General features: G+C 43.5%; 1 protein-coding gene and 1 long non-coding RNA gene across 2 annotated transcripts; one reads left to right on the top strand and one right to left on the bottom strand.

The window, feature by feature from the left end:
* Positions 1 to 4,032: 4,032 nt before the first annotated feature.
* LOC133901799 (uncharacterized) lies at positions 4,033 to 5,197 on the bottom strand. Its single transcript, XR_009906778.1, has 2 exons — positions 4,694 to 5,197; positions 4,033 to 4,498 (listed from the first exon to the last, which is right to left on the bottom strand). It is a non-coding gene; the product is annotated as an uncharacterized LOC133901799 (long non-coding RNA).
* A 48-nt stretch (positions 5,198 to 5,245) lies between these two features.
* On the top strand, positions 5,246 to 10,492 carry LOC133901798 (triacylglycerol lipase 1). Its single transcript, XM_062343305.1, has 9 exons — positions 5,246 to 5,519; positions 7,188 to 7,298; positions 7,508 to 7,648; positions 7,942 to 8,052; positions 8,126 to 8,269; positions 8,346 to 8,386; positions 8,464 to 8,543; positions 8,988 to 9,083; positions 9,908 to 10,492. Exons 1-9 carry the CDS (start codon positions 5,325 to 5,327, stop codon positions 10,231 to 10,233), a joined length of 1,245 nt encoding a protein of 414 aa, XP_062199289.1. The 5' UTR covers positions 5,246 to 5,324; the 3' UTR covers positions 10,234 to 10,492.
* The last annotated feature ends 2,706 nt before the right edge of the window (positions 10,493 to 13,198 follow it).

Genomic DNA, 13,198 nt, shown 5'->3' with positions numbered 1-13,198 from the left:
AACATAGTATTTCAATTGTTGCATATTTATTTGGTTGATTCGTTTATGTAGGAGATAAGAGCAGTGGTCAATGATTCGGGGCCACAAAATATTAAGCAAATCCTGACTGATAATGGGTCCAACTATAAGAAGGCCTGTCAGGTTCTCAGAAGGGAATATCCTGCTATCACGTGGCAGTCTTGTGTGGCGCATACGATAAATTTAATGTTGAAATTAGTTGGTGAATTTAGAGAACACAACATTATCATTCAAAGTGCAAGGTTCATATCGTGATGGTTGTACAATCATTCAAAGCTACATGAAATGATGAAGACCACGATTGGTGGAGAGTTGGTGAGGCGGAATACCACAAGATTTGGCACAAACTATCTATTTCTTGAAAGCTTTCTATGCCGAAAGGATATGTTCATGTAATGGATGGCATCTAGTGAGCTCCAGCAGTCTCGCTATATTAGTTTTGATATTGGGAGATATGCACATAGTTGCCTATCCAGCTTACCATGGTGGGACAATCTTAAAATGGTTATCGATTCCGTTCAACTATTGTATGTCTTCCTCCGATTTGCTGATCAAGACAAGGTACCAACATTGAGTGAGGTGCTCCTAAAATACACCGTTGTCAAGCAGGAGTACGATTCGTTGTATCACAGTGACAGAGATTCTTTTGAAAAGTACATAGCAATTGTCGATTGTAGAATGCATGATCTAGCGAATAGGACCTACATGTATGCTGGTGATACACTCCTACACTTGCATTCTTATTGTACTAATGCTTATGGTACTAATGCTTTGATCATCAACTTGCAGCGACCGCATTGAACCCCCGCACGCACTACACGTATGGCACAGGTCCAAACTTGTTCGAAGATCTTAGGGAGGCATTCGAAAGGATGACCGATGTTAGTACTGCCGCGGAAGCACTTATTGAGGTTGAAATATATCAGACAAAGTTTCTGTCATTCGCTGGTCTGCTCGCTTTATGGATGGCTTGTGACGGCAGGACTCAACCTGGTACAAATTGCATTGACATATCTAATCGTTGCATCACTTTATCTACTTTTCCAGACGTTATATAACTTTACCTACTTGCAGCGCAATGGTGGTCTATGTTTGGTTCGTCTACACCTACACTAATGATGCTTGCTAGATGCCTAGTGTCTCAGTGCGCTTTATCTAGTGGGTGTGAGAGGAACTGGAGTACATTTGCATTTATCCATACAAAAGTTCGCAACTGCTTAAGTTACAAGAAGCTCCATAAGTTGGTATATGTCAACTATAACCTGAGAATACAAAATACTTTAGATATAGTCATCAACAACTGTTGATGATGATCCATTTCAGCGGCTTATGGAGCTCACATTGAACGAGAAGAACAATCTGCTTTAGGACTGGATAGAGACCGGTAGATCAAATGCTACCCCAGATCTTGATGAGGAGGACACAGACAATGACATACCCCTGCCCTGGTGACAGACACAGTGAACCCACAAGATTTGCAACGGTAGGCTACTAAAGTGGTAGGTGACACACACGTGAAAGAGGAAGAAACAAATGATGCATCCAAAGAAGAGTAAGAAGATTAAGGGTAAGGGCAAAAAAAAAACAAGTGCAAAGCGATGAGAACACGGATAGTGACCCAAAGAGCCCAACCTAACAAGAATTGAATGACAGCAGCTCAAAGACAGATAGCGCTGACGATGACGTTAGGGAGGCAATGTTCCTCCATGCCCATCCTCTGTTGTTGCTCCCATGCAATTCACTGGAGAGAGTCAGTTTCGCATGCCACATAGGATCAGGACCACGATACCCCATCCTTACAAAGGCATATCATACAGAGTGGCCATGATGGACCACAAGATAGTGGGAGCTATTCCAGCAACTATGGTATGGAGAGTAGTTCTGGATCGTATCCGTACTACTATCATGTCCCCGATGCTCATTCAACGCCTCCTATTCAGTGGGTGTATGAGTGGCAAGACCTTGAGTTTTATGCCATATTGTAAGGACAATGGTCAACCATTTCTGTCTAGACGGGGCAAACTTGGGCAAAGTTTAAGGAAGATTTGCTATCTACACGACGGATAATGCTCATATCCACCGAGAAGTATAATACAGCCGAATTTAATCGGCCCCCAAACTGGTGGTTCTGAAGGTGATGATAATTTACTTTCTGCAACTACTTTATTTCCATACCATGGTATTGTACTATTTTTTTCTATCTCGTAGGTTGCATGTGGCGTGGATACTATGCAAACTACATTTTAAGCATCGATTATCACTTTGGTAAGTACTGATGGAAGCCATGTGATTGTGTTTTTAGCTTTTTTATGGACAATTCGACATATTTATTAATTTGAGGTGCTACATATGTAATGTATACATATATTCGATGAAACAACTACATGGTCATACTCGTATTGTTATTAGTATCTATATGTATGTACAATTCGACATATTTATTAATTTGAGGTGCTATAAATATAATGTATGCATATATTCGATAAAACAATTCTTTGGTCATGCTCGTATTGCTATTAGTATCTATTTGTTTCCTTGAAATATTCAAAATATAGCGAATGTCATACCAAAATTTTTTCTGATTAAACAAAACATAGCAAATCTCATGCCATATTTGTTTCTATTTTTTTTTGTGATTTTTTATTTTCCTAGAAATTCATAGATTGGGAGTTAATTCGGTCGGTTACCTCTTCAAATCATTCGATTTTCGACCAAAATCGCTCAATTATTGAGCATACGGTTATCTTAAAAAACTGTTTGGTTTATCGCAAAATCACTCGGTAACTGGTCGATTGGACTGGTTACTGAACGACGAATCTGATGATTTTTTTTTTATCTAAATTTCAAATTTAATCGAATGAATTTTGAGCGAATTCTTGCTGAATTTTGAGTGATTATTATAATAACCGTGATTTTTGGTAACCGTTCGAATCCGATTTTCGTTGGCAAAACGATTTTGTAAACCTTATCTATACACGGTATTTAACTGGATTTTAAGGGACCGTTCACGCAAGTGACGTGCTCCCTCCGGGGAAAAAATTTCTCTGCTAGCGTGCTGCAAACCGACGATCCTGCAGCACCAGCCGGATGACTGCCAGGTGTCCCACGAACCAATCTCAAAGCATTCCGAGAGCCAGCCGCGCGAGCGCATGCAACCGAAGCCGACATGGAACGAGCTGGAGCATGCATGCAGCAGTGCAAAGGAATTAATCTCGGCGCAAATTACTTTCCTAATCAATCTCGCATGCATGTGCATCCGTGCATGCGAGATCCTGACACCAGGTGACGGGCCGCCAGGAGGGCTTGAGGGGCGGGCTTCGTCGTCCGCCAATTTCCCGATGAGATCGATGACCGCCGAGCAGGCCGACATCGCCGAGATCATGGAGGTTGTCGCTGCCGTTGAGACGATGCTCGTCCCCGCCGAGCAGGCCGACGCTGCCGAGATCGTGGAGGCTGTCGCCGCCGATGAGATGATGCTCACCCCCGCCGAGCATACCGGCGCTGTCAGGATAGCCATGACTACAGCAGTCCATCCATCCATGGCCGGGCTCCTGGACGAGATCATCGAGTAGCTCGTCCACGATGAGCAGTTCGATATCGCAGAGATGGACGAGCAACCCGAGCACGACGAGCAGACCGGCTATGTCGAGATCGCCGAGCAGCCCGTCCACATCGAGCAGCCCGGTGTCGCTGATATCGAAGAGCAGGCAGTCCCCAACGGTGAGGAAGAACTGGGCGTGTTGTACATGAGCTCTAGCGTGCTTTGATAAGTTTAGATGGAACCATGAAACTGTAATATCCCAATGTTATCAGATGTTACCTTGATTGGTATTTCTTGTTAATTCCTGGGAAAGATAGATGTTTTCTCCTTTTCCACTATTTTATGAAATTCCAAGCTCAGTTCAACGAGACAATTAACTTGTCTCTCTATAGCAGTATAGAGTAACTGATAGCTTACAGCTGTCGTAAAGTTCATGCAGAATTATCCTTCTACAACAACTACTACCATTCGACTTCTTATTTCAACAAAGGGGCAGAACCTCTTCCATTCATTGAAGAAGAATACAGTTTTACATCAAGTTTTTACTGCCTACAGACAGCCGGCAGCTAGCAGCAAAAAGAAGATTAAAACAGCAATTACAAAATGATTTACTAACACCCATACGAACACCACCGTGGAGGCACAATGTTGTCTGGGATAGTAGGCAGCAGGACCACTACTTGGATTTTCATCCATACATCAACAAACTCATGTGATTGCTGATTCATGTAGTACTATACTACTATTACAATCCTAACCAGCAGCTGCTCGCTTGCTGCATGCAACGCTTCTTCTTGCAGGTTGAAGCTACTACTGCCTGCCCCCGCGGTTGAGGAGCGAGTTGAGCCTCTGCAGCTGCAGCTGCTGCCTGAACTTGTTGATGAAGTCGTCCACCTCCTCCTCCACTGCTCCTTAGATTCTCATTTTGCCTTCTTTTATCTGCACGTTGTATCATCTTAGATATATTTTGGTAAAAACGAAGCATATTCCATTGTAAGACTACATTCTAAGATGCTTGAACGGACGAGGCAATTCATCAAACATGTTATGTGCAATGATGAACACTTGCAGGAACTTGAAGAACTACGGGCACAAGAGGTAAGGAGAAGGGCAAGAGAAACCTATAAGCACCACCTGTCACCTGCGCCGGCCGCCGGAAGTGGGGGGCTACGGGCGCCACCGCATCTTGCGCACCAGCCGTGAGTCGCCGAAAGGAGTGGGAGTTGGGAGGCGCTGAGGCGTCGCCGGTCACGGTCAGGGCGTCAGGGCCGGGCGGAGCTGCGAAGCTACGATCTGGGAGGGCGCCAGGGGGACTGGGGAGTGCCGGAGTGGGGAGCCGTCGCAGCTCTCCGAGATCTCGCAAGCGGCGCGGCAAGATATTGGAGTCTGGATGGTGGATGGCAAGGCGTCGAGCTGTGTTAGCCAGATGCAAGGTGGAAGCAGCTTCGGCTCATTCCATCGCTCGCTGGCTCGATCATCATGACCTGCACCGGGCTCACGCAAATGCTTTGAGATCAAGGTTACGACCACGTGGCTTCAATCCGGGCGTGCTGCAGAGGCGCCGTTGTGCAGCTCGCCAGCAGAGAATTTTTTTCCCCCTCCGGCCTGCCCGGCGAGGCGAGGATGGATTGCGATTGTGACTTTTCGGCGAAAAATAATGGCGACTTGTTTAAAATTGAGGTTCGTGAGATTGGTGTACGTGTCCAGTCCATCCCCACCGGTCGGACCGGGTCCAACTCCCACTTCCCAGCAAACAGCGGCGGAGATGGCGGGCCCAGGAGGAGGAGCGCTCGCCGCGATGCCCCGCCTCCTCCCCCTCCTGCTCCTCTGCTGCTTCGCCGGCGGCGCCCGCGCCTCCCCCGCCGCCGACGCGCTCCGCCGCGTCGCCCCGCGTGCCGCCGCCGGCGGCCTCTGCCAGCAGCTGCTCCTGCCGCTGGGCTACCCGTGCACCGAGCACACCGTACGTACGTTGTGCCGCCGTCTTTTCTTGGTTTCTTCCTGCTCTTGCAGCCAAGAATTGATTCTTTGTTAGTTGGTTGGGGATTCATGAATCGGGACCGGGTGTGGTTCGGCATAGCAAACAAGATTGCTTGTGCTACTAGGTTTGCTTGCAGCGAGGCAACAAATCACATTGTTCTTGTATCTGTCGCTGAACAACCAGCTCAACCATAGGGGGAGGGGGTGTATGGTGTTCCAATTTCCGATTGGAGTTGGCCTAGAACCACCGTAGCGTGTGTCTCACGTTACTTCCCAAGAAAATCAACAACAACAACAACAAAGCCTTTCAGTCCCAAACAAATTGGAGTAGGCTAGAGATGAAACCCATAAAATCTTGCAAGTCTAGTCATGGCTCTGGCACGTGGATAGCTAACTTCCACGCACCCCTGTCCATGGCTAGTTTTTTTGATATTCCAGTCTTTCAGATCCCTCTTTACAGACTCATCCCATGTCAAGTTTGGTCTACCTCAACCTCTCTTGATATTATCCGCACGCTTTATTCTTCCGCTATGTACAGGCGCTTCTAAGGGCCTGCGTTGTATATGCTCAAACCATCTTAAACGATATTGGACAAGTTTCTCTTCAATTGGTGCTACACCAACTCTATCACGTATGTCATCATTCCGAACCCGATCCTTTCTTGTGTGGCCACACATCCATCTCAGCATGCGCATCTCCGCTACACTCAACCGTTGGACATGTTGCCTTTTAGTTGACCAACATTCTGCGTCATACAACATCGCAGGTCTAATTGCCGTCCTATAGAACCTGCCTTTTAGTTTCTGTGGTACTCTCTTGTCGCAGAGGACGCCGGAAGCTTGGCGCCACTTCCCAAGAAAATCAAACAAAAATATTTCCTGCAAAAAATTGTAGGGGCGTGTCTCCATAGCTTAAATTAACGGCATAGCGGCCAAAGCTACTCATGTACTTTCTCTACTCTCATCAGAGCAAATTAGCTCAGACCCTGCTTTCGACTCCAAGAAGAGGCTTTTTGTGATTTGAGGCCTAGTTTCAGGGAAGAAGAGGCTTTGCATGCTAACAACTGACATCACGGTGTTTGTGTGCATGTGCAAACTGAACCAAATGCTTGCCACGTCCATTTCATTTACGCTTTCAGGCATGTTCTTTTGAATTCAAAGTTTATGTCATATAACTTTGATGGTTTTATGTTGCATGTTCATACTTTAAGCTTCATCGCGAGTGGTTTACCCGTGCCACCTAAAGGGTTTTTGTACTCTAGTCATATTACGCCGAAAAGTGAGCCCATTAGAATAACCAAACATCTGTTGCTAGCACCCACACGGGTGATATTGACCTGCAAGGCATTTTCTTTCAGTACTTGTAATTTATCTTTGTCTGATTGGAAAAGGCTCAACATTTATCTTGTATCTCATGTAAGCTTGTGACTGATCAGAACTAACACATTTCTATGGGGATTTAACTTAATTTTCATGGAGGAAATTTACCATGACCTTAACATTCCGACTATCATCTTGTCTTTTGCCTTTTTCTGCCATTCCTGCTATTAAAGTTCATCAGGCAATAAAGTATGAACTGCAACATAAAATTCTTATGTTACTATTTTTGTTGGGTATATTTACTGCTCATTTTTAACATAGCCTTGTTGCAGGTTGAAACAGATGACGGCTTTCTTTTGTCTCTTCAGCATATTCCACATGGCAAAAATGTAGTAGCAGATAATACTGGACCTCCAGTTTTTCTCCAACACGGTCTTTTTCAGGTTTTTCCTAATTGCAACTCTATGTATCCTTTTATATTTAAACCATATCATGTTAAGATTGTGATCTCTTCCATATATTTGGATAATCGGATGCTTCTTTGGATAATGGAGTTCTTAGTTTCAGTTTTTACATGACATCAATTTTGAATTTTTCCCTCCTGTCATCATTCTATTTTCCAATTGCTTTGCTTTTTTCAAATCCTGCGCAGGGTGGAGACACATGGTTTATAAACTCTGCTGAACAGTCACTTGGATATATCCTTGCTGATAATGGTTTTGATGTATGGATTGGAAACGTCCGCGGTACACGTTGGAGTAAAGGCCATTCAATACTCTCCGTTCATGATAAGGTGAATGTACTCCATAGGAAGTTGCACTTTAGAGCTTGCCATAAAGAAAAAATATATAAAATATGAACGGTAAACCTTCTGAAATCTCCTTTTACTGAATTAGTGGGAGTGGGGCTATGCTTGAATATGCAAGCCACTAAACTGAAGATCTGCTCTGTTATAATTTTGATGGAATTGTACAGAATGCCTGCCTCTGGTGCTTGAAGCAACAATCATAAAGCATAAAGTGCTTTCTAACCGTGATCCTACGGTTTAGTGTTTGATCTTACTGAATCCTGTGGGAATTTTTGCAGCTTTTCTGGGATTGGAGTTGGCAAGAGCTCGCTGAATATGACCTTTCGGCAATGTTACGCTATGTATATACAGTTACACAGTCAAAAATTTTATATGTGGGACACTCACAGGTACTCCTGTTATTGCGTTTGAATGAGTCAAATTAGTGCCATAATATTACTAACAAACTTATGGTTTTTGTAGGGAACTATTATGGGTCTAGCTGCATTTACAAATCCTGAAATAGTAAAGATGATTAGCTCTGCTGCGCTTCTTTGTCCCATTTCCTACCTCGATCATGTTAGTGCCAGTTTTGTTATTAGAGCAGTTGCCATGCATCTTGACCAGGTGATATACTATGCTTCAAAGAAACCCACCAAATAAATACCAGTAACTCACTGACTTATTGTGCCCTTTGCTATAGATGCTTATTACTATGGGCATCCATCAGCTGAACTTTCGGAGGTATGGCACTTCTTTGACTGACTTCTCCTTTTCCCTAGGGTGTGATTATAATTGTTTTTAACGTACTCCATGAACAGCGATATGGGTGTACAAATAGTAGACTCTTTGTGCGACGATGAACGTTTGGACTGCAACAATTTGCTTTCTGCAATAACAGGTTTTGCATTGCCACATAAATTTTTTATTGTTACTTTCTGTATTTTCCGTACATGTGCAGTGTTTAAACAATACTGTAATACATATTTCAGAAGATGGGCTGACTATGCAAAGTGTTTCTGAACCTATGGCTATACATGTCCAAGTGCACAAGTATATGGGCGCATGCGCGCATGTTTGATTCTGAACTCAACCGTGTCTGTGTGTTTTGTTGCCAGCAAATGTACCAGCATGCTTTCACCTTAGCTTCACCTTTGATAATTTCGGTGTACATAGTTGGCCTACAAGTTCTTATCGGGCCAAATTGATCATGTCAAAAGGGGGCAGGGAAAGGGGTGTTGATGAATGAATGAATGGACACATTTTAGCTGTGGTTGCTTATGTGCTGTGGCATATTTGAACTGCACTATGATTAGTTGGATTTAACCTACACACTTTCTTTCAGGTGAAAACTGTTGCTTCAATTCATCACGAATTGACTATTATTTGGAGTACGAACCCCATCCATCATCAACAAAAAATTTGCGTCATCTTTTCCAGAGTATGTTTTCCCTTGTCTAATTCTTGAATTGTCTTGGAATATTATTTTAGACTTTTTGACTGAGGGTTGCAACAAACAATGTCCACATTCACTAGCAGTTCTTCAATTCATTCAAGTGTAATGTGTATCCATGTTCATGCTTGTGGGGACAGCTGTTCTTTTCTGATGGAGGGTGCTCAACCTCCAAGATCACCGGATTGAGTGGATTTGCAGTAAGATTTCCCCCACTGTTGAGCATGACAGAGTAGTTGGTCAACTTAGAGCAAGAGGTGAGAGTTTGGTGTGGATTGTGGACTGAAGTTGATGGAAAGGTATTTCTAGCAGAATAGTTTTTAGAGATCAGCTGAGCCGAAGCCGATAAGTAAATTAAGTTGAAAACTTGTATGTAGAAAGGAATGAAGCACTCAAGCCTCTATCATGTAGTTTAGTCAATCGTAGAGAAGGTGTGGAATGAAAAGTTTAACTGCACGAGTTCATTTGCTAAAACCTCAAGCATGCCTCCAAACAGTTCAATGCAATTATCCACATTCTAATGCAATTTTCATGTAGTCTGTATTTGGACCAGTATCGGCGTATACATCAGTGTGCATTATCTTAGGCTATTTCAGAGTATCCTTCATTACACTTGCTCTGCTGCTAAATTTATATTCTGTGGAAATGTCATAAAGATGACATGTCATGTTTTCTTGAGCTTAGTGCATGACTCCCTTTAGTTTCTATTGATTATGCGGTTAGCTGTTTCTTGGTGCTAGTGGAATGTGTTATTATTTACCATGGTCTCTGTAGCCATTCTAACACAAGGATTTCTTTTCTCCGCCATGCAGTGATCAGGAAAGGCACATTTGCAAAGTACGACTACGGATGGTGGGGAAACGTAAGGCGCTATGGTCAGCTGCATCCTCCCCCATTCGATCTTAGCAGCATACCAGAATCATTGCCAATTTGGATGGGATATGGCGGCTTTGATGCTTTGGCCGATGTAACGGATGTTCAACGTACTGTCAGAGAGTTGAGACGTAAGCCAGAACTGCTGTACGTTCGTGATTATGGCCACATTGATTTCATCATGAGCGTGAAGGCAAAAGACGACGTTTATATCGACCTAATGAGATTTCTCTGGGCCAAGCAGGGATGGCACAGTAGCTATTAGGACTCTTACATCTCCACAACATGACAGTATCACTATGTTAATTTGTATATAAGCTGCTTGTTGATGTGCGTAGATGCTGTCAGTAGCGAGTCAATCATTGCTCTTGTGTGGATTATTACCCATTTGCTACTGGTTCGAGTATCATAGTAGATATATAACTGCTTGAAGAAAATGTAGCCCAAACAGTTCGACTTATTTTATGTCGACCGGATGCTTTGCATCCACGCCATGTGCTGTTCAAAAGAGCCAAATTCAGTCCTGGATAATATACGTGGGAATGAGCTCGGGTGGTTGTTGCAAAACTTACTCCTACTCTAAATTCCTAGCTGGAACTCATGAGCCTGTGGGCCCACCCAAATATTTGGCCAAAGCAAGACTGAACCAGGTGCAGTGGTGCTAGCTTTGAACACGATTTGCAGCAAGCAGAAAGTTCAATATTCTATGGTCTGTTAGGTGTCTTTTTCATGTTCATTTTGATCGTCTGATTTTCCATCGTGCCAGTCCGCACAAAACTATAACACAGTGAAAAGACCTATTCTCTTGTTCCTAAAAAAAGAACAGAATCAATAAAATTCCAATGAATATTTTCTTGACTGATTTTCAAACCCTTATATCAATTTATGGTACCGTGTTTGAATCTCGTGAATGCTTATATTCTTCTTCCATAGCTCTTGACTATCAGCAGTTGTAGGACAAGCGTGACATCCTTCACCGGGGAGCACGGGGCATGTTGAAGATGAGTGCTCGATAATGTATCCCTAATTAAATAGAGATATTGATATCAGGGTCGAGCAGGAAATAAGATACACGTATATGATTCGAACTTCAGGCAACCGATGACGAATTATTTTTGTTTGCTTTCCCAGCTCTTAAAGCCGATTTAAAGATCAAACTCGAGGTTCTCAATGAGGCAATAAAGGTCATCAAGAAGAAGGATAAAGGGCTGAAAGAACTCACATGCGCTTTGAAGAAGGCGGAAACTGATCAGGACACCACGACTGCCAAACGAGATTCTGCGGTTACAACGCTTCAAAAGCTGAGGGAGCAAACCCTCTGTGAGGAACGGTGATGTTCTAAGAGAGTGATGAATTAGAACACTTAAAAACCTAAATCAAATTGGCTTCAAAAACTTCACAAGATAAAACTATATCAATTTCTATCTAAATATGCTCTAGGTTTATCTAGTATGTCTACTCTACTACTCAAGAGGATTGTAACCTACTATAGTAAGGTAAATTGTAAGTATGTAAATTCAGAAACATAAATAAGGTAGAGAGACAAACTCTGCACAAGGGATTTTTATCCCGTGGTATCAATGACATGAATTTCATCCCTAATCCACGTTAGAGCTCCATAAAGGATATTCTCTCGATCGCCAAGTCTCTTCTGGTCATGGTTCTTGAGCTACCAAGTCAGCAAGATAAGGTCTCAATCACGATGAGCCACCAAGCTACCAGGTATTACCACTAGCCTCTCTTTCGGTCACTTGCCACCGTGATCACTTCAGAGCTTGAGCCACCAAGGCAAGGGTCTCCGTGTCTCCGTACACATGTCTTGTCGTCGCTCCACACCAAGTCAGAGAGCCAACAAGCTTGAGCCACCAAGGCCCAAGATGCCGCGAGTCACCAAGACTCCAAGACGCCAACGTACCACTCAGTACAAACTAGGATCACTCCTTGATCCCTTCTTCAAGCTGCAACACTTAGCTACAACTCACTCTAGGCTCATAAACACTAAACAATCTCTAGTATTGTGCTTACTCGCCTTGGATGATCACTTTGAGCACTTTGGTGGCTTGGATGTCTTCTTAAGTGTATATGAGCTTCATCTAAACTCCAGCAGCATATCACTCTATCAAATGACTTAGTGGAGGGGTATTTATAGTGTCAAACCCGCCAACTTCTATTTTTCCATTGGCTCTGAAAAGCTATTAACACTGGATGATCCGGTGAGAACAGTAGTACTAACACCGGATCATCCGGTGAGTACGAACTCAGAAACTAGCAGTTGAAATTCCCCTCACAGCCTCTGTGAACACCGAACACTCTAGTGTGCCTTCAAATCCATCACCGGACTTTCTAGTGAGTTATCTTGAGTCATCCGAGCTTTTGCAACCTCTTTGTGTAAAATGTTCTGGTGCATTCATCCAGTGTTCATTTCATTCACACTGGACCATCCAGTGAGTTAAATATTCTCTTCTTTTCCCTAAAAATGCTCCGGTGCAACTATCTCTGTCATCACCGGACTATACGGTGAGTTGATCTTCATTCTTCAGCAATTGCAGTTGTCTTTGCAAGAAATGCTCCGGTACCATACTCCGATGTGCACAAACCAACAACCGGACCTTCCAATTGGTTGATCTTTAGTCTTCTGCATTTGCATTCTTCTCTGCAAGAAATGCTCTGATGTTACCCTGTGCAGATCATCGGACTATCCGGTGAGGTCCTTAGCCTTCTCTCCCTTTATCAGAAATACTCTGGTGAGTTCAACACACAAAGCACTGGACTATTCGATGAGGCTATTAGCCTCTGTGCACAATTCTCCGGTGAGTGCAAACTCCTCTGCACCAGACCTTCCGGTGAGGTCAATTCTCCTGGACTTCTCCAATTCAATCAAACTTTATCCCGACTGTGGTGGCTTCTTAATGTATTACATCCATGAGACCTACTAACATATATTCTTGACAAACATGTTAGTTCCAATGACTATATTGTCATTTATCACTAAAATCACAATCATGGCCTAATATGGCCATTTTCACTACACCCTTGACCACATGAACCAGTTGGCTTCCATCAACGTCGAGACGATGCTTGGTCTCCTCAAGAGCTACAACCCTAACCTCGACACATTGGTAGTGATGGAGGGGTTCGAGTGCCCTACAGAGGAGGCAACAGACATCATTCAAAGCACCAAGCCCCTAATCCCTATCTTCGTCAAGTCTTTAGCACTTAGACTACCTAAC

The sequence above is a fragment of the Phragmites australis genome, chromosome 20, assembly GCF_958298935.1.
Source record: "Phragmites australis chromosome 20, lpPhrAust1.1, whole genome shotgun sequence".
Lineage (NCBI taxonomy): Eukaryota > Viridiplantae > Streptophyta > Magnoliopsida > Poales > Poaceae > Phragmites > Phragmites australis.
This window is presented reverse-complemented; position numbering and strand designations above follow the sequence as displayed.

Bases quoted from the DNA above. Each gene is read 5' to 3' on its own strand.
- LOC133901798 (XM_062343305.1), top strand. From the start codon at position 5,325: ATGGCGGGCCCAGGAGGAGGAGCGCTCGCCGCGATGCCCCGCCTCCTC. The intron at 8,270-8,345 runs GTGATATACTAT...CCTTTGCTATAG, and splicing joins TTGCCATGCATCTTGACCAG to ATGCTTATTACTATGGGCAT. The intron at 9,084-9,907 runs GTATGTTTTCCC...TCCGCCATGCAG, and splicing joins TTTGCGTCATCTTTTCCAGA to TGATCAGGAAAGGCACATTT.